This window comes from Ursus maritimus, unplaced genomic scaffold, assembly GCF_017311325.1.
Source record: "Ursus maritimus isolate PB19 unplaced genomic scaffold, ASM1731132v1 scaffold_17, whole genome shotgun sequence".
In the NCBI taxonomy this organism is placed as follows: domain Eukaryota; kingdom Metazoa; phylum Chordata; class Mammalia; order Carnivora; family Ursidae; genus Ursus; species Ursus maritimus.
This window is the reverse complement of record NW_024424119.1, coordinates 59,808,601-59,828,395: the sequence shown is the minus strand read 5'-3', so window position 1 is coordinate 59,828,395 and position 19,795 is coordinate 59,808,601. Positions and strand designations below refer to the sequence as shown.

The 19,795-nt window shown below is 61.8% G+C and overlaps 1 protein-coding gene across 5 annotated transcripts in view; it reads right to left on the bottom strand.

Moving 5' to 3' along the window:
* Nucleotides 1-18,757, bottom strand: part of GRIN1 (glutamate ionotropic receptor NMDA type subunit 1) — a 25,365-nt gene extending 6,608 nt beyond the window's left edge. For 2 of the 5 annotated variants that reach the window (XM_040632254.1, XM_040632255.1), the window contains exons 1-17: nucleotides 18,485-18,742; nucleotides 15,832-15,966; nucleotides 13,176-13,352; nucleotides 10,968-11,030; nucleotides 10,109-10,209; nucleotides 5,985-6,129; nucleotides 5,757-5,914; nucleotides 4,048-4,192; nucleotides 3,867-3,950; nucleotides 1,956-2,097; nucleotides 1,739-1,866; nucleotides 1,346-1,510; nucleotides 1,152-1,270; nucleotides 922-1,034; nucleotides 700-848; nucleotides 441-598; nucleotides 77-238 (exon numbers count right to left, since the gene is read on the bottom strand). In XM_040632254.1, coding sequence (XP_040488188.1) covers nucleotides 77-238; nucleotides 441-598; nucleotides 700-848; nucleotides 922-1,034; nucleotides 1,152-1,270; nucleotides 1,346-1,510; nucleotides 1,739-1,866; nucleotides 1,956-2,097; nucleotides 3,867-3,950; nucleotides 4,048-4,192; nucleotides 5,757-5,914; nucleotides 5,985-6,129; nucleotides 10,109-10,209; nucleotides 10,968-11,030; nucleotides 13,176-13,352; nucleotides 15,832-15,966; nucleotides 18,485-18,742 — 2,402 coding nt within the window. Of the gene's footprint in view, nucleotides 1-76; nucleotides 239-440; nucleotides 599-699; nucleotides 849-921; nucleotides 1,035-1,151; nucleotides 1,271-1,345; nucleotides 1,511-1,738; nucleotides 1,867-1,955; nucleotides 2,098-3,866; nucleotides 3,951-4,047; nucleotides 4,193-5,756; nucleotides 5,915-5,984; nucleotides 6,130-10,108; nucleotides 10,210-10,967; nucleotides 11,031-13,175; nucleotides 13,353-15,831; nucleotides 15,967-18,484 lie in introns of all 5 variants that reach the window. The other 3 variants (XM_040632258.1, XM_040632257.1, XM_040632259.1) reach the window with 2 other exon arrangements.
* Nucleotides 18,758-19,795: the final 1,038 nt, after the last annotated feature.

Below are 19,795 nucleotides of genomic sequence, written 5' to 3'. Positions count from 1 at the left end.
CTGGGGAGGGGTCCGCCTCCGGTGGACGCCTCTTGGAGAAGGGCGAAGGGCAGTAGGCGCGGGTGAGGCAACTCACTTGAGGATGGACAGGGAGACGTTCTGCTTCCAGGGGCTGTCCTTGCGCATGCCAATGCCAAAGCCGGAGCGGAAGAACAGCTCGCCGGTGGTCACCAGGTCGCACTTCTGCGAGGCCTCGAACTCCAGCACCGCCGAGTCCCAGATGAAGGCATGAAGCTTGCTGTGGGCAGGGGCAGGGGTCACAGGCGCCCTGCACAATCAGGCTGCCCTCACCTCTGCACCTTGCACTCCTTCGCCCTGCCCACCTGGAAACCTCACCTCTATCTCCATCCTCTGGTTCCCATCCAGCCCGGACACCCTCACTCTTCCTGTCGGGTGGATGCCCCTCCCCTGCCCCCCCCACTTGTCCCGCCCCCCCTCACTTGTCCCGCACGGCCTGGATGGCCTCCGCGGCGCTCTCGTAGTTGTGCTTCTCCATGTGCCGGTACATGGTGCTCAGCTCCACCTGCCGCCGGAAGTAGATGTCCACCGAGCTCTGCTTCACCGTGGCGTAGATGAACTTGTCGGAGGGATTCCTCAGCTGCGGGGGCAGAGCGCAGGGCTCGCGGCTGCTCCCGGAGCCCACCCGAGGCAGAGCGCCGCTGACCTCACGCCCCCCGCTCCCAGCCGGCCAGGCCTCACCCGTGGGTCGTTGATGCCCGTGATGCGCTCCTCCGGCCGGTCCAGCACCAGGAAGGCCGCCAGGTTGGCGGTGTAGGAGGCCACGATGATCATGGCGAAGCCGGCCCACACCATGCCCAGGATGCGCGCCGAGAAGCTCCGGGGGGCGCCTGCGAGCAGAGGACTGTCAGCTCCCGGCAGGCGGGAAGGGGCAGAGTGGGATGCGGCCCGGGCGCGGCTCACCTTCCCCGATACCCGAGTTGAGCAGGACGCCCCAGGAGAACCACATGGCCGAAGACAGGGTCAGCGCGTCTTCCTCCTCCTCTTCACTGTTCACCTTGAACCGGCCGAAGGGGCTGCGGGGCGCAGAGCGCGGGCGGGAGAGGACGGGAGGGGCAGCCCTGCCCCGCCCCCGCGCCCGGCTCCGCCCCGCCCCCGCAGACGGAGGTGTCCGGCCCCCGGGCCGCGCTCACCTGAAACGGTCCAACAGGTACAGCATCACGGCCACCACATGCACCGACAACCCCACCAGCAGCCACAGCGTGCTCTGGAAGGGCTGCATGAACGAGTCCAGCGTGCTACGGGGGATCTCCTGCAGGTGGACAGGCTGTCAGCGCCGTCCGGGCTCACCTAGGAACCCACTCCAGCGCCGCCGGGCCCTGCGCACCTTCTTGACCAGAATGGTCAGGCCCTGGTACTTGAAGGGCTTGGAGAACTCGATGTACTGCGCACGCTCGTTGTTGATGGTCAGCGGCGCCACGATCATGTCCGCCTGCCCGCTGAGCAGCTCGCCCATCATCCCATTCCACTCCTTCTTATTGCTGTTGTTCACCTGCGTGGCGACACAGCCGGTGGGCGCGCGAACGCCGTCAGCCCCACTGCGGCGACCCGGACCGGCCCCTGCCCTAGCTCAGCTCTTGGGTCCACCCACTCCAGGCCCCGCCCCAATCCGTAGGCCCCGCCCCCGGGCCCGCAGGCCCCGCCCACCCCAGGCCCGGTCCCTCGCCAGACTGCATCCACCCGGACCCGTCCCTCGTGGCACCCAGCAATCCACGCGTACCCGCTCCTGAGTGCCGAACTTGCCGTCAGCCACCAGGTGCACCTCGTAGGTGAAGTTCATGGTCCGCGCCAGCTTGATGAGCAGATCGATGCAGAAGCCATAGCAGCACTGAGGCACCGTGTGGCGAGCTAGGGGGGAGAGCAGGGGCCGTCGCCGCCGAGCTCCCGGGCCCTCCGCCCCGCCTCGCCCCGCTCCTGCGCCCCAGCCCCGCGCTCACGGCTGCCCGGCGACGTGTCGTTGGGCCCGGTGCAGATCACTTTCTTGACGGGGTCCCCATTGACGGTGAACTCCTCCTTGCATGTGCCATCGCTCAGCGTGGGCTTGACGTACACGAAAGGCTCCTGGTGGATCGTCACAATCTGGGGGGGTGGGGAGAAGACCCAGCCTGGACCACCCACCCTAAGCTCCCAGACTCCCCTGGAGGCCCTCCAAATCCCTGACGTCCCCCCACCTCCAGCCACTGCCCTCTGCTTAGCTCCACATCTTCCCTGGCCATCGTCAGCAACACCTGCCTGTTGTCCCTGGGAGGGTCCCCAGACTACTCAGGGCCTTCTGAAACACTGTCCCTTCCTCTTGGCCACTTGTCTTTGGGGTATTGCTTTATGCCTCACTCCCTCCATCAGAGCCTGCTGGAATGTCCAGTCTGCCCAGCACCGTCTCTGATTTCTCAGGGATGAAAAACTCCCTGTCCCAGCCCAGAGCATGCACCCTGCCCTCCACTGCCCACCATGAGGACAGGGGCGTGTCTGGCATCCACTCCAAGTCTGCACAGGACCTGGGACACACAAGGATCACCCTTATCTGGTCACCTGGCCTCTCCTGGCCCTCAGTCTCCTCAGCAGTGAGCATTTGACCACCTAGCTTTGCTCCCCTCCTCTTTCCTCTTTCTGGTCGCTGTCCTCTCTCCCGTAGCCTGCCTCTCAACCCAGGGCCCCCTCGAGGCTTGTGCTGGTGTTCTCTCTTCTCCCTGTCTTTCGCAGGCACAGAGCCTGGGGGTGGGGAGGGCAGATAGGGACACGGGGGGCTGACCCAAATGCAACACACTGACGAGGGCCCCGAGGAGGCGCTGTTGGAGCTGGGCACGCAGAGTAGGCAGGGGTCGGTTTGACAGGGACCCTCTGCTGGCATGCTGGGGAGGGCGGGTCTCCAGGGGCGGGCCGACCAGAGTCTCAGCTGCAAGGGCAGCATTTTGACTTTTCCCCAGGGAGACTGGGAGCACCTGAAGGAGCTTATTGCTTTTTAAACTTTCATCATGTTTTTCTTTTTTTAAAAAAAAGTTTTTATCTTATACAAGCAATATGTTTGTGCCTTTAAAAAATCAATGAGCCAAACAAAACAAAACAAACAAACAAACAAAAAAACGTTGTGCAAAGCCATCTGCATCTGGAGGCCTGAATGGGACCATCTGGTCGTCAGTGTTTGGGCTCTTACTTTCAGACTTTTCAATTCAAGGTATCAAACTGCTTTGGAAAAGCCCACCCTGCCCGTCGTGAAGGATGATGACCGTGAAGGAGGGATGAGCCCAAAGGAGCAAGGAAGGGAAATTTCGAGGGGAAAGGCCAGCAAAGGAGGGGCTCCCAGAGGCCCAGGGACAGAGCCAAGGAGAGAACAGCCTGCTATGGGGAATGCCCAGCGGTGGGGGAGGGGGCCAAAAGGACGGTTTGACTCGGTCACGTCAGGAGGCTGTGAGACTGGGGGTGGGGGTGGCTAGGACTACCCAGAAGGGTGATGAGGGGTGTGGAAATGGCATCTCAAGAACCAGGACTCAGGACGGAGAGTGCTGAGGCTGAGGTCCACAGAATAACCACCTCGTGGTCCCTCCGTCCCCTATCAGCTCATCCCAGGAGAGTCCTGTCCCACACGGCTTCCCTAGGCTTAAGTGGAGTTGCATCAGGAGAGGCACTGGAGAGAGCCCATGGGATGGGGGGCCGGCAGCTTCCTCTCATCCCTCCACCTGCTCGCCCTGCTTCCTCTGTGGTGCCAGGTGCGGGCTAGAGCAGCCAGGTGATGGTCATTCCCCACTTCCTTCAGTCACTTTCATTGACCTCCCTGTCCCCTCCTCTGGGCCTGAGGAGCTGGATGGAGCGTCTGGGGTGTGGATGCTGACACAGGGTGGCGGGGTCCCCACCTTCAGCCTGGTGGACATCTGGTACCCTCGGGGCTTCTCTGTCTCTCCACCCGGCCAGATGATCTTCCTGTCGTTGGGGATGACCTGGGGGTGGGAGTATGAGATGGAGGGTGGCCACGCAGGGGTCTTGGCCCCAGGACCCTAAGGCCCCAGCCCCCACCCCCTCATGACCCCCACCTACATGGGTGCCATTGTAGATGCCCACTTGCACCAGCTTCCGGTTCTGTAGGTTCATGATGCTGTAGTTAGCGAACTTCCGATCCCCATCCTCATTGAATTCCACGCGGCCTGTCACGCCGTCTGCATACTTGGAAGACATCAGCACTCTGCAGAGGGGAGTGTGGGCAGACTTATCAGAGACACTCTCTCTCCCTGGCCTTCTGAGCCCGAGCGCCTTCTTCTGCCTCAGTCCCAAGAAAGAAAGATCAGCAGACGTCAGACCCTCATGCTGGGCATCTGGTGATGGTGTCCCGGCCTGCCAGCACCAGACGGATAACACAGCTATGGTAGCCCGGCAGGTCCCGAGCACCAGACCCATCCGGAGCTTTCTGTGGGTTGGGACATTCCCTCCCAGCTGTCATCCTTGCTTAACAAGTGAGGAGGAGTAAGCCCAGGCAGGATGCACCAGCCTGTTCACCAGCAAGTGGGGGAGGTAGGGCTGAGGTCCTGTCTTGCTGTGTGTGCACACTCATGTGTATGTGTGTACATGGGGCCATACATGTGAGCACACGTGATCTTTGTGTGGATGCACCCCTCTACATGTACTTGTGGCACGTGTGTGTGTGTGTGCCACATGCCTCTCTGAGTCTGTGCACATATGCTGCATAGACCTGCAGCTGTGTTCGTACTCCTGTTGTGGGCACCATAACCATGTTCTGCACACGCTACTCAGTGTTCACTATGTAGTGGGGGTGGGGGGCCTGGTGATGGGCTGAGTGGCATAGTGTCCAGGGTGCTGTGAGTTAACTCCTGCCCCTTTGTGGCCACCCACTGGGGCATCTGGCCAACCCTGGCTCTCTACGGGCTTGGGTTCCATCCTTTTGGGGGCTTCTTTGTCTGATCTGCTGGGTTCCCTGTCCCCATCTGCAGCAGGAGCCTCCTCCCAAAGGTTGTCAACTACCCTGTGTAGCTGGAGTGGGTCTCAGGGTTGGCTGCAGTGTTAAAAGGTGGGGTCAGGAGCAGTGGAGGCAGCCACGACTTCACTGGCATTTGAAGCATTAATGTCAGTGTTGGCAATGAGATGGGTGATTAGCACAGTGGAGATGGAGGTGGTGGTGGTGGGAGAGAGATGGGGGAACGAGGAGGAAAGTCGCGGAGATGACTGCGTCTGTAGGATGTCAGCAGCAGGCTGCCCTGGACCACCTGCTGAAGAGGACTATTCCCATCTCCAGCGAGGCACCACCCACCTCTAGAAGACAGCCTCGCCCACCTCTAGAAGGGTGCCCCACCCATTCTAGAAGAGACACCCCCCCTCCACCCCTAGAAGACAGCCCCGCCCACCTCTGGAGGCTAGTCCCCGCCCACCCCTAGAAGACAGCCCCGCCCACCTCTGGAGGATAGTTCCCGCCCACCTCTAGAAGGGAGCCCGCCCACCTCTGGAGGATAGTTCCCTCCCATCTCTGGATAGTCCCCCCCCACCACCTCTGGACGATAGTTCCCTCCCATCTCTGGATGGTCCCCGCCCACCTCTGGATGGTCCCCGCCCACCTCTGGAGGCTAGTCCCCGCCCATCTCTGGATAGTTCCCCCCCCCTCCTCTGGACGATAGTTCCCGCCCATCTCTGGATAGTCCCCCCCACCTCTGGACGATAGTTCCCTCCCACCTCTGGATGGTCCCCGCCCACCCCTGGAGTCTAGTCCCCGCCCACTCCTAGAAGAGAACCCCGCCCACCTCTTGAAGAGCGGCCCTGTCTTCCAGATGTTGGTGTTGCCCACGCAGCCCCGGGGCGGGTCGGTGATGTTCTCTTTCTCCAGGAGCTCGTGCACCGCCTGGGCCACCACGCCCACCGCGTCGCTGATGTGGGCTGACTCAGTTTCTTGCTTGATAGGCTGCAGTCTGCAATGATGCACTGGGCGGGTTTTGGTGGCATAGGGTCTGGGAGAGCCCCTGCCCAACTACTTGGACCCGCAGGCTAGCATCACGTCGGGCGCGTAGCGCCGGCGTTCCCGAGATCTCTGCGCTCCCACCTAGCCACACACGCCGGAGGCCCGTCATGTTCAGCATCGCGGCACCCAGCATTTTGCCAGTGGCGGCATCGTCCTCGCTGTGGGGCAGAGGGGGCTGACGGGCCAGGACGCGAGCCTTTCCCCGCCGGACCACGGCTGCTCCCAGTCCCAGTTCGCAGGTCCTCCTCTGGATCTGGGCCTGCTGCCCTTTGTCCCCCAGCCCTGCCCTCCCCTGGAAAGAGGCCTGGGGACACTGCAGAGGTGACAGGCCCAGCAACACCGCTGCCTCCAGCCCTTTCTGGGTCCAGTGATGGTGCAGAGGGACCAGTACCAGCCTGCATCGCCAGCCCACACGTGGGCCGGGAGGACCCTCCCCCTCTCCCTGCTACAGAGGTGAGGGGAGGGTGTGGAGGGTAGGGATGGGGTAATGGGGCCCAGACCCCCAGAGCTTCCAGCCTCTCCTGCTGGCCTCCTGCCTTGGCGAGTAGGGTCAGGGTGCTCCCGGCGGTAAGGGGTCATTGTCGATTGCTCACTTGCTCACCAGGTGCCAGGCACTGCTCTGAGCGCTTTACACAGACTCCCGCATTTAATTATCATGGTATCCCTATGCCGCAGACATCAGTACTATCCCTGTGGCAGGAGGGGAAACCAAGGCACCCAAAGCACACAAGTAATGGTGACTGGCAGTCTTGGGTCTGTGTGTGGACAGTCACCGCAGAGCCCGTGCTCCTGCCACCCTCCTGGACAAGCCGTACCACTCTGGTTCTCCACATGCACACATGCAAGATGAGGGGGCGGGGACGCTCCAGGTCGGTCAGATGTTGGTGGGACCCAGTGCCTGGGAACTGCCCTCCGCATTGCAGAGGAAGCCGCTGGACAGAGACCAGAGCCGAGAGCCGCTGCTCCCGCTCCTCAGGCTGTCCAGCAGCTGTGCGTGTCCTGCCGCCCAGGGATGGGGTGGTGGCAGGACACAGTGCAGGGCCTTGCCTTGGAGCCGCATGTGATCCTGAGCTCTCGGGGTGTCCTTACAGGGGAGCCCCTGTGCACCTGGTCCCCTAGGGCTCTCCTCATCAGGACAAGGATCCTGGGCCTGGTGGGGCTATGGGGGCCACTGGGGGTCCTCCCCCTGCTCCCACCTTCCCTTCTCTGCCAGCCTGGACCTGGCCTCCGATGGGCCTAGACCACAGCTGGCATTTTGCTAATGCAGGGTACAGAGGGGCTGGACAGACTGTCGGAGTGTTGGGTTATTTTCACAATGACTGAGTCTGGAAACTGAGGTGACTCTAGACTCCCTAAGGGGTCTGCCCCCACTTTTCTCAAGGATTAGCCAATGAGGAAATGTAGGCCTTCAGTGTTTGCACTACACGACATGCTCCTGTCAGATGTGAGCCACACACAGAGAGGGGCCCCGTGCTGGGCAGCACCACACCCGCGACCAAAGGAGAGCCTCCAGCCAGGATTGCCCGGCAAAGCCGGTGCGGTGCCTGGAGGGGCCCAGGCTGCCCACGGGAGCTGGCAGAGAAGCCCGTCTGAGTGACAAGATTCAGGTCCGGGACGTTTGGCTGAGGGGGCAGGGTGCACGCCTGTGCTTGTCTGCACGAATTGTGATGACTAGTAAAAAGTTGTCGGCAAAATCCTGATCAACCCGTCAAACTGTTTTAGGGAAGTAATCGGTTCCAGAAAAGGCAATTCCGGAAGATGAAAATGAAGTTTGAGAAACGACCTCCCTGCCCTCTGAACATTGCTCAAAAACTAAGATTGGTTTCAGGAGGCTCCGCACAAAATGCTCCCAAGGGCCCTCGCGAAGGAGGAGCCCGCGTGTGAGGCAGAAGTGCCGGGTGTGTGCCGTTCCCTGGCCTCCCTGGCTCCTGGGGACCTGGACGAGCTGGGCGGCTGGTGGCCCTGTCGTGAAACTCGGGCGTCTCTGTGCCCAGGAGCCCAGGTGTGAGGGGAGGGGTCCCTTCCAGTCCTAACGGTCCCGGGAGGGGCCTCGTGTGGATGCGAGAGGTCTCTGGGGGCCGCGGGGTTGGTAGGGCTGCTCTGCCTTTGTTGCAGTGCGTGTGCACGCGTGGGGTGGGTGCATGCATGCGGTGTGTGCGTGCACGACTACATGTGTGCCCTGCGCGTGTTGGTTGGAGCACATGTATGTGCGGTGTGTGTGCACGTGTGTATAGGCGTGCATAGTCCGTATAGAAGCGTGTGTGGTGTATGTGGGGTCCCGCCTGCACGTGCATGTGTAATGTGTGTGTGCACTGTGTGTGGGTGTGGGTGTGCACACGCGTGTGCATAGGGTGTGTGTCTATAGAACATGTGTGTATGTGTACGTGTGCGTGTGGTGTGAATATGCTGTGTGCCTGTGGGCAAGTGCACACCGGTTTGTCTGGCTGTGCACACGTGTGTGTGGTGTGCATGGGCGTGCTGCGTGTGCTGCCCACGTGTGCATGGTGTGTGCAGCTGTCAGATGCGACCACATCGCCTGCCCTGAGCTGACCTTCTCCTGAGACGCACCTGCGAAACCTGTCTTTGAGCCGGGGGGCGGGCGACACAGGCCAAGCCCCTCCCGGCCCGTGCTCGGGGGGCTTCAGGGTGTGGTGTGGGACCTCACTGAGCACAGGATAAACGGTGGAGACCCCTCTGCCGGGACCTGGGTGTGGTGGCTTCTGTGGATGGCTTCTGGCCTGTGTCCTGCGGCCACTCTGGTGACAAGGTGAGGGCTGAGCGGTTCTAGTTTGCTGTGACCTCATCCTTTGTAAAAGTGCCCAACAGTTGAACATCTATGTTTTGGCATAATGAGTTCCTTGGGTTGCTCTGTGCTGGTTGAAGGGGCCTTCCGGTTGTTAGCTGACTGTCCGTTTGTCCATCTGTCTGTCTACTTGTCCACCCACCCACCCACCCATTCTTTGATCCTACCACATCAACTGAGCCTCTCTCAAGCCCCATGATGAATGAGGGGGAGTATAAACAAATTGGGAAATCAAACGGGAGGATCTGGTGGGGCTTTCCCCGAGGGGCTCGGTCTGGGAGGGATGGGGCAGCCCCCTGACCTTGCCTGGTTCCGTCCTTAAACCTTTCTCCTGGAGCCCTCCCCACAGCACCCAGGGTTGGATGGTCGGTGTGAACCCAGTTAGCCACCTAAGACAGAGGCAGAGGGGCATTAGCTCCCGGCTGCTGCGGGAAGCACAGGGCTCCCCACCTCCCCGCCCAAGGAGCCTTGGTTAGCCCCACCCTCCCCAGCACCAGGAGGTGGGGCACCTGGCTCTGTGTCAGGGGTTTGTTGACTGAATGTCCAAATGGACCCTTGCCCTGCAACTCAGAGTACGGCTTCCTCTCTGTGGTCTGCCGGCCAGCAGCATTTGGGGAGCACTCCTCTGGGCAGGGTGACCCCTGTTGTCTTTCTCCACTCCGCTGGAGCCCAGCGGTGCTTCTAGGAAAGGGCAGACTGGGGTGTGTCCATGTAGGCCCTCCTGGCTGTGCCATGGGGCGGGGCTCTTCGTTTTCCTAGTCCAGTGCCCTGGATTTTCCCTTCCCAGGGGGGACGTAGCCACTTGCAGATAGTCTGTGCGCAGCCGTGTGCTGGGGGTCTCATTTCCGAGGTCAAGGTGGAGGTGCTGGCTGGCAGCAACCTGGTTTCCACAGGTCCCTAACTAGTTCCCTTCTCCTCCTGCCCACTCCAACTGCTCCAATCCTTCTGTCCTAGGACTCTGGCTCGCTCCCTGCTGTGGCCTTCTCCCCTGGTACCCACATGTCCCTTCCCTGGGCTTCTTCCCTGAGCCCGGCTCCCAGAGTCCTGGTTCACATCTATCCCCTTGGGCCATGTTTGCCTTCCTGAGGGCAGGGACTTCTCCATCTCCCATGTCAGAGCAAGCAGCAACAGGTGACTGGAAGGAGAAAGGATGGACAGGTAGAGGACGTTGCATGGGCCAAGTCTCCGGGTACACGTGGCGGGGGTGGGAGGGGTGGGGGGGGTCTCCTCGGCAATGGCATTTTGGAAGCTGAAACTCAGTGTCAGCCCCACAGAGCCCCTGGCCCAGGTGCAGGCCTGGGTGAGGTCAGGGGAGGGGCCCAGCCCAGACTCACCTGGCAGAGAGGATGATGACCCGGGCCTCCAGCTCCCGTGCCTCCATCAGCAGGGCTGTCACATTCTTGGTCCCCGGGTCGAACTGCAGCACCTTCTCAGCCTGCGGTGTGAGCGAGAGTGTCAGCACATGGCTGGGGCATGGGCTGGAGCGCCTCAGGGGCGAGAGTCGGGCTGCAGCTGCTAGGAGCCCAGAGGCAGCTTAGCTAGGGCCACCGTGGCCTGCACCTGCCACCTGCACTGTGCACCTGCCTGCCTGGCTCCTGCCTGGCCTGGCCTGGCCTCGCTTGCTGTCCTTTCTTCAGCCTGCTCGCTCTCCTGCGCTCGCTCCATCTCTCTCCTGTCCTCACTTTTGCACTGAGCATGCAAGCTGAAGTGGGCCGAGACTCAGAAGGATGCGTGCAGCGGACAGGAAACAGAAAAGAGTTTTGGAATGCAACCGGGAGCAGAGATAGGGCCGACTTTTCCAAAACCACGGGAGATCCTCTCAGGCCTGACCCTGCAGGCCCCTGTAGGAGCGGCTGGACCGACAGGGGCAGGCGGGCAGCTGGGTGGGCGGGCTCCCTCCTGGGTTCCTCGAGGAAACCCTGGGGGTCCCAGAGATTCGCATGCACTTCCCGGAGAGCAGCTCCTCCTGCGGCCGGCCGTGCCTGCTTCTCGGTGCAGGCCAAGGCTGAGGCCACGGTGGGCGGCCCGCTCCTGCCCTCTCCTGCCTGCGGCTGCCTGCCTCCTGACCTCACTCTCCTCAAGGCTCAGGCCTGCAGCTCAGCACAGCTGGGCCGACAGCAGCCCTAGTGGCCGAGGCGCTGGAGGCCAGGGCTCCCTAGTCGGTGGGTGGCGTGCACGTCCATGCATATATACCTTGGGTCCGCGCTTGTTGTCATAGGACAGTTGGTCGAGGTTTTCATAGTTCCTTTTTTTACTCTGATGAATAATGTGCACAGAGAAAATATGCAGACACAGAAGAAGATTATAAACGGTTGAAAATGACGGCGCGAAAGCAACCACACCACCTCCTCGGCACGTCTGCAGACGGGCACGTACCTGGAGCTCGCAAACACCGAGGCCCGCGCGGGGCTGGGGGCCAGGGCAGTGCAGGGGACGAGGGGGCACGGGGGCCACTGGGGCTCCCGGCCACGGAGCTGTGCTCTTGGAAAAGGTCACGCTTGGGAGAAAGGGCGGCCCTGTCTGTGTCCATACCAAACGTGTCCCTTTAGGGTCCCACCTGCCTCCCCCGCCCCTGCCATGCACCTGCTATGTGGTCCCAGCGGTGCCCGCCCCACCCCAGGCAGTCCTGAAAGGGGGGTGAGTAGCCCCTCCCTCATGCCCTGTCCCCTCTGTCCCTCCCCTCCTGGCATCCTCCCCTCTGTCTTCCCTAGAGGCCCTGGCGCCTGTTCTCACTGACGGGTGTATGCACACCCGTCCGCCCACGTGTGCACTGGACAGAGAACCTGACAGGATCGTGCGCGTGTGCACACACGTGTGCCCACAGGGGTGGTGTGCGTCTGCAGGCATCTGTGTGAAAGTGTTCGTCTACACAAGCTTTTTGGTGGGGAAATGAAGGCCAGTGCCATCCGCGCACTTGTGTGTGTGTGTTGGTGGGGTGAGTGTGTCCATGGGCTACAGGCCTGTGTGCGTGTCCAGGTACAGTCTCAGGCTGTGGTGGGAGATGTGAAGTGTGAGGGGATTGTCTTGGGAATGACCACATGTCCCTGTGAGCAGGGGTGCACGTGGGTGGGTGTGCGGGGACATGGCCGGTAAGTGTGTGTGTGTGCGGCCACTGGTGGGCACGCCAGGAGGTGACCAGCCTGCCAGGCGCTGGTGGAAGCTGTCTTGGGAGGAGTGGGGCCCACGGCGCTGGTAGTCAGCCCTCCCTCTCACACTCAGCCGGTCTCCCACAGCAGGACCCCCCAGGACCCTCTGAATCTGCCTTCTGGCTTCACCCACGCCAGCCGGTGCCCTCTACTCCCTTCAGGGGACTATGAGGAGCCTGGGGTTGACACTAAGTTGGTTGAAGCCAGCTCTGACTTCACAGACAAAACATGCTCCCCGCCACCCCCTTGGTCTGGCCTCCCAGGGCCCGCCCCAGCCTAGGCCTTCCTCCCTCTCTGCGCGGCTTGGCCTCCATCCTAACTCAGGGGCCATGGCACAGGTGTTGAGTGCTCGGTGCTCTGGGCTGGGTGAAGGCGGGACCCTGGGCCTCCTCAAGCTGGCAGTGGGGGCAGGCAAGGAAGGGGATGGGGGTCACCTGGACCCCCAGAAATTGCCACTCTGCTCTCTCTGCAGCCCCACAGAGTGGGGGCCAGGGTGGGGCTGTTGGTCACTGTGCCTAGAGCCAGGAGGGTAACTGGTCTCTTGGAGGACTTCAGAGCCCAGCCCCCTGGTAGGAGTGAGGAGGGGACAGCCTCGGGCCCAGGGCTCAGTGCGGGGAGGGGGAGGCCTGAAGGGGGCAGAGCCCAGGAAGATGGGAGGGGGGGGCAGATGTCCGTGGATGAGCTTTGGTGAGGACAATGGGCAGCTGAGAGGGGGAGGGCGGCAGGGGAGGCGAGGTCGTGGAATCCAGGGAGGGAGGGTTCCGGGTCCTCTGGGGGAGGGGCACGACGCACGGTCCTGTGGCACTGGGTCCGATGGGGAGCGGGGAGGGGGCGGGGCCGCACCGGGCCGGGCTGGGGCCTGCACCTGCTGGGGCTGGGGGCCTGCAGGGGGCCAGGGGGCGGAACTGCACGTGTCTGGGTGGGGCGCGGGGGCCGGGGGCGGGCCTTGCAGCCCCGTGAGGAGGAGGGCGCTGCGGTGGGCGGGGCGGGGTGTTTGCGGAGCTCCAGGTGGTCCTGCCCTCGCCCCGCAGGGACTGACACGAAGGAGAGATTTCGACTAATGGCAAAGCGAGTGAAATGAGCCGAGAACAGGCTGGGGCGGGCGCTCGCCAGACGTAGTGGTGCTGACCATGCACGATGGAAAGAAAGGGTGTGCACACACGGGCCACAGACACAGCGGCGGGCAGCGCGCCGGCTCCGGCTCCGGCTCCTCGGCTCCTGCTCCGGCTCCCCCCGCCCGCGGCCCGGGCCTCACCTTGGACTCGCGCTCCTCCAGCAGCGTCTCCAGGCGCTTCTGCGCGGCCCTGCCCTCATGGTCGTCGCTGACCAAGAGGATGACGTGGTTCCAGCTGTAGGCGCGCATCATCTCGAACCACACACTGGACTGGTGCGAGTAGGGCGGCACCGTGCGAAGGAAGCTCAGGTGTATGCTCTGCGGGAACACGGGAGGGCTGAGGGGCTCGCCGGCGGCCCGCGGCCAGCGGGGGCATGGGGGCGCTTCGCCCAGGCTGCCCTCCACACCCCGGGGACCCTGCTTCCGCCCAGCTCTGCCCTCGCACCACTGGGCGACACCTGCCAGAGCCAGGAGCCCCACTCCCCCTGCCGTCTCCCACTGCTGGCTTCTCCCCCCGCCCCAGGCCATCCAAACGGAGAAACAGAAGCTGGGGGTCTGCCCAGCAGCACCCTGACCGGCATTAATTAGGTCTCTGGAACCGTCCCTGAGATGAGCTCCCCTACTCCCTGGCTGCCAGCCCCTGCGGCAGCCTCTCAAAGATCCCTACTGGGGCTTCACTGGACTCCTTCCCAAATTCACAGAACCGTCGTGTGTGCCGAAAGTCTTTATTTGGGGCTAAATACTTCTTGTCTTCAAGTCTAGAGGTGATTGCTTGCTGACCCCACCTTACTTCTGTGTGTGCCTATAACTGCCAGGATGGGGCATGACAGGACAGGAGTGCGTGGCGGGCTCTGCCCTCCTCGGCCTCGCTCCTCCACATCTACCCGGAACACTAGCCCCATGCTGATCTTGTGGTCCTCAGAGATGTGCACACCATTTTCCCACCTGCTCCCTCTTTGTGGCCTGGGGGGCAGTGCCTTGGAACCAGAGTGCAAGAATGCCCTTTTGCCTCTGGCCCTCATCCGCTTGCCAACACAGCTGCAAGGGGGTTGTATTTGGGGTCTCGGACTGGCTCTGACCCCGGGCCTTCCGGGTCCGTGTGTTGGGCACAGATTGGCAGTGGATTGGGACAATGAGTGGGGCCAGGGCAGAGTTGTGAGGTTCGGTCATTAGGTTTGACCTCACGCTGGACCAGGGAGTTGGGCCACAATCTGAAGCCAGGCCGGGGTTCTGCCCTGGGAAGAGGGTGCCTCCTCCCAGCCACTTTTCTGGGTAGAGCACAGCTCCTCCCTTCTGTGCAGGAGGGGACTGGTGCCAGAGAGCTAAGGAGGTTGGAGGGCACAGGAAAGGATCCCCCACTTCTCTGAAGTTGAGGTCTAAGTGCATCTGAACAGTCTGTGTGTCTCAGCTACACACGGGGGCTCCCAGAGCCTCAGGAAAGGGCTGCTGCTCCAGCCTCCAACTGGCTTCCTCCCTTGGGAGCCTCCTGGAGACACTTTGGCTCTGGCTTCCCTTTCCCCTCACCTCTGACTCCCCAGACCCCTCTGGCCCTGGCCGGGATGATCTCCGTGCCTTAGGCAGCTTTATCTAGAACTGTGGGCTCCTGGCAAGATGCACTTGGAGAGGATGGGGGACTGGGAAGCCCCCAGCACACGGCCTCTCCTCTGGCCCCTTCTGATCTGTCTACAGGTAGCCCAAGGTCTGGAGGAACATGTGGGGCCGGCTGGGAGGCCCTCCCAGCCTCCTGGTGGTTCTTGGCATCCCCTGCTGACGAGTCCTCCCAGAATCATGGGCAGATGCTGTGGGAGAGCTGTGTGACCTAGAATGAGGTCCCCACCTCTATGGGATACCAACTCGGTGACCTCTTGGCTCTTCCAGCGGCTGCTCCAGGATTGGATGGCTCCAGGCAGACCCCCATTCCCCACCCAGGGACCACAAAGGTGCTATATGCTGCTGAGTAGTGGTGCTTGCAGCCCCAGGGCCTGCACACCCCAGACTAGCCTGTCCTGCCATGAGCTGCCTCCTCTGTTACCCTGCACACAAGCGGACATCTTTTACACCTGTGCCCTGCAGCTGGAAGGACTGGGACCCACAACCTCATGGCTGCCTGGTGCACCCCTTCCAGGCTTTTCCTCCTCTGGCAGGGACTCCTCCAGCTCTCCAAAATCCACCTGTCTGTCCCTTCTCTCAGCCCGCGGGGACCTCTGCTGCTTCCGAGAGCTTGTTATTCGTGCCTGTCACCTGCCAGAATGAGTGTATGTGTGTGTGTCGGCATGAGTATAAGTGCATGAGTGTGCCTGTGAGTGCGTGTGTGATGCAGCATGAGTGTGTGGGACGGTGAACACGTTAGCGTATGTATGAGTGTAAGAGTGTGTGTGGTGTGAGTGTGCACGTGTGAGAGCATGGTTAAGCGCCCCTGAGTGTTCACGGGAACGTGTTTGTGTGTGCACGTGAACTTGGTGTGAATGTACGGGTTTGTTTGTATCTGTGAGTCTGTGTGAGTCTGAGTTTGCGTGCTAGGAGAATGTGTATCGGTGTGTATGTGTGTGCGTGTCAGTCTGTGTGTGTGTGAGGCTCTGTGTGTGGGTTCGAGTGTGTGAACATGCATGAATGCATGAGCTCATGTCTCACCCTGCTGCTCCTTGAGCCCAGAGCCCACTGTCTGAGCACCTCAGTGCCTCCGCCCTCCTCCCTCTCCCCAAGGCAGCTGCCAGTGGCCCTGGGCTGCAGAACTCAGCCGCTGGGTCTGAACACAGGAACAGAGCCAGCTGGGTCCCCATTGAGTGGTCAGGCTTACCTTGTCTGAGTAGATGGACATACGGGTGGTCAGCCCCAGGACGGGGATGCGGTAGAAGCCGGCTGTGTAGGAGACGGGGGTGGGAGTGAAGTGGTCGTTGGGGGTAGGTGGGTGGCTAACTAGGATGGCGTAGACCTGTGGACACAGGGGACAAGGTCAGCACAAGTCGGGGGTGAGGGTGGGATGGGGACTGCCCTGGAGCTGGCTGCCCAGAAGCAGCAGAGGCTGAACTCAGCAGGCCAGGGGTGGGGAGATCCAGGGGCACCATTTGTGCACACATGCAGCCCAAGGGGTACACACCCCCAGGCAAGGGGACAAGACCCTAGAACCACCCTCAGACTATAAAACAATTGAAGGGGTGAGTCAGAGGCAGAGCAAGACTCCAGGGGGCCGACAGGACACACAGGGAGGTGACGGACCCCTCCCCTGCACTTCCCCTGCCTGGGGCCTCCCTTCCCCCCTCGCACTGGAGGGACGCTCCTGGGGTGGGTATGAAGACCCTGAAAGGGAGGGCAAGGACTGTTCTTGTGATGTCCCAGGAGGTACACATCACCCCCAGCACAGGCTGGTGAGAGTCGTTGGTCCTGCATCATGCTGACAAGCACACCACGCCACCCACTGTCTCTCCTCCTGGGTGCAGAGGCCAGTGTTCCAGAAACTGAGAGCTGATCTGGAATGTCTGCGTCTAATACTGCAGATGGAGCTCTATCGGCAGGGGCCAGGCGAGGAGCCCCTGGAGCCTCAGCCCTTTGCAGGTGTCTTCCAGGGGCCTGCTGAGCTCAGCCTAGTTTGAACAAGACCCAGTCCTGACTTTGAGCACTGACCACACCCTCAAGGAAGGGAAGGGAGGTGGGGGGGGGTGCAGCCTACCTTCCTGCCCAGACCACAGCCCCTGCAGGCAGGTCTGAAGCCAGTGGCTCAGTCCTCCAAGGCAGGGAAAAGGTGGTGGCAGGGAGCAGATGGCTGGGCATTTCCCTGCCACTCTCACATTAGAAGGACCTGTGTCTGTTCCAACTCCGCCTTCCACTCTCTGAGCCACAGGGCCCACCTCCTCCTGCACGTGGGGGGGGGGCATGCTCCGGCCTCACACTGTGGGGGCGATGGCTGCCATGCTGGCACAGCCCTTGCCCATAGGGTGTGCTCAGTTAGTGGCAGCTGCTGCCGTCACCTTTGGTCCTGGCACTGGCTGCTGTCTGGGGGAACAATGCTCACAGACAGCATAACTGTGAGTTGGAGGAGGGGTCCCCAAAAAGGGCCCTACAGGACTCTCTAACTCCACTTCTTCACGTCTCTCCCTCATCCCAGATGGGACATGTGACCTCAGCTGCTGGCCACAGAGGCTTCACCCAGTCCTGTCTCTAGTGCTTGGGGCTGGGAGCGTGCAGGTGGCTCATGAGGTGGGAAGGGGGGATTTCTGGGCAAAGCACAGCCCCAGCCTCTGCAGTTGGAGCTGTTTGGACCGGCTCTTGCCCCCCGCCCCCGGCCCTCACCTCCAGTCTGCACCCAAAAGTGTTCAGTCTGTGTCTGCACGAGTGACCATGCAGGTGTTCACGAGAACGTGCTGGAATATGCATGTGTATAAATGTATGCCCCCACGTGTCCATATGTGTGGGTGCATGTGTGTGCATGATGGAGCCCATGTGTGTGAGCACATGCGTTTGCATGTGCACCTGGGTGTGCCAAGCTCTGCGTGTCCGTGGGTGTGCATGTGTGTTGGGCAGATGTGTGTGTGAGCGTGTAACACCAATGTGCATGAGTGTGTGCTAACGTAAGTCTAGGCATCTCTACACAAACACAGATGTGAATGTGTGCTTGCGTGAGTGTGCCTGTCCACTGATGTCCACAGATGTGGTGTCTGTCAGGTGAGCAGAGATGAGCATCATTTGGCCCGGTGTCGGCCCTGACTCTTACATAAAGCGCTGCATTGCAGTGATCCCGTGGGTTCATTGGAATTCAGCAAGCAGCACTGAACAGGGGCGGACAGCTCTGACAGGCAAAATCCTAGGAGTCCTGTCCTCCCCCGCGGCTCTGGTCGTCAGCGGCTCCCACGCTGGGCCCTGACACCTCCCACACGCACAGTCCCTGCTCCTACCCTCCAGAAAACCCTGCTTCAACACCTGGGCCATTTCCCATCTCAGACAAACCCATGGATGGGGGAAGGGGAGGGAGGAAGGGAAGGAGGTCTAGAAGCAGAGACAAAGATGGCCCCAGGCCCCATCCTGTTTAAAGACCTGCGCATAGTGTGGGCTTGTGGCTGGAACAGCACCTCTACGCATAAGCCCAGGATACCCACCCCTCACTGACACAGTGATGAAGCAAACCACGAAATGCTTGCCATGCGTCTGCACACATCGGTCAGGACCTAGAACCCTGGAACCTCGAGACGACTGACCAGAGTGGCCGGTGACCATTGTGGGGGAGAGAGATGTGGCGAGATGGGGAACTGGTGTTTGGCTGCTAGTGAGACCAGCCCTTTCCAGAATGAGCCAGCTTGCTTAGGGGTCCTCTCTTAAGAGAGCTAGGAAAGGGTGGGATGAAACTGGGACAGTAGGAGGGATGGAGGGTGGAGGAGGGAGGATGGCGGGGAGGCGGTGGGGGAAGGGCAAGAGCTGCGAAGCAAGAGCCGTGGTGGTGGTGGTGGGGGGGTGGGCACCTGGCTGGAAATGAGGTCCTCGCACACCGACAGGGCCATCTGGATGGCGTTGGGCTTGTGGGTGACGGAGGTGGCATTGAGTTGGATCTTCCAGGAGCCATGCCGCTTGTTGGCCTGGTTCACGGCCTCACGGAACATCTGCTCGTGCTTCCGCGTGCTCAGCACAGCTCCGATGTTGACGATCTTGGGGTCGCAGGCGGCGCGGGCAAAGGAGCAGGAGAAAAGCAGGGCGAGTGTCAGCAGGCGCATGGTGCTCATGGGCTCCGGGCAGAGCCCTAGCTCTGGGCAGCGCGAATACGGGGCCCTCGGCGCATCCCCAGCGGGGTGTCCCGGCCGTCCTGCGTGCGCCCGATCCCGCGGGCTGGGGGCGCCACGTCTTCCCCCGGAGCCGTGGTCCCCGGACGTCTGAGGGAGGGAAGAAGGCACCCGAGCCCTCGGCCGACGGGCGCTGCGCTGGGCACGCGTGGGTCCCACGCTCGGCTGGAGCGGCTGGCGCTGTCCGCGGTGCTGAAGCGGGTCCCGGCGCTGCTCCAGGCGCCCGGCGCCGAGAGGACGCCGCAGTCGCGGCTCCTCCGCGGGCTTCGCTGGTCCTGGTCCCGACGCTGCGGCGACCGCGACAGCTGCGGAGCCGCGAGTGGGGCCAGCGTCTCCTGCCCCTCCGCCGCCCCCGCTTCCCAACACGGAGGGGCGCCTCCCGCGCCAGAGTGTGCGCCTGCGTTGGTGCGAGCATTTATCAGAGCACGCGGGGGCGGGGGGGAGCCTGTGCGCGAGTGTGCGTGTGCGCGCGGGTGTGTGGAGGGGTCGCTGGGACAGTAACCTGCAGGGAGATGAGTTTAGATTGGTTAGAGGGGTTCGTGTCACTGCGGCAGCCTTGCGTGTCTTTTAACATGACCAAATGTGTCCTGCCAGTGTGTGTGTGTGTGTGTGTGTGTGTGTGTGTGTGTGTGTGTGTGTGTACGCGCGCGCGCGCACGAGTCCTCACCCATAGTCAACGGTATTTCGGGGCCTGACTCTGCTGGCTGGAGACCTAGGGGTGTGGAGAGGCCCTAAGCCGTGTCTCTGGGGGAGGGACAGTGGGGCTCCCCTCTCCAAAAGGCTCAAAAATGGGGGACACACCCCATCTGCCTGGCCACGTGACTTGGACTCCCCCCAGAGGGTTGAGAAGAATAGAAAGGGTGGCAGCGACTGCCCCCATGTTGGCTGGATCTTTCAGGAGAGTCTGGGGGTCTGGACCCAAATCAATTATGGAGACGCTAAGGCCAGAGGGAGTTGTGTTTGTAGCGGATGGGACCAAGGTTAGGCATCAGAAAG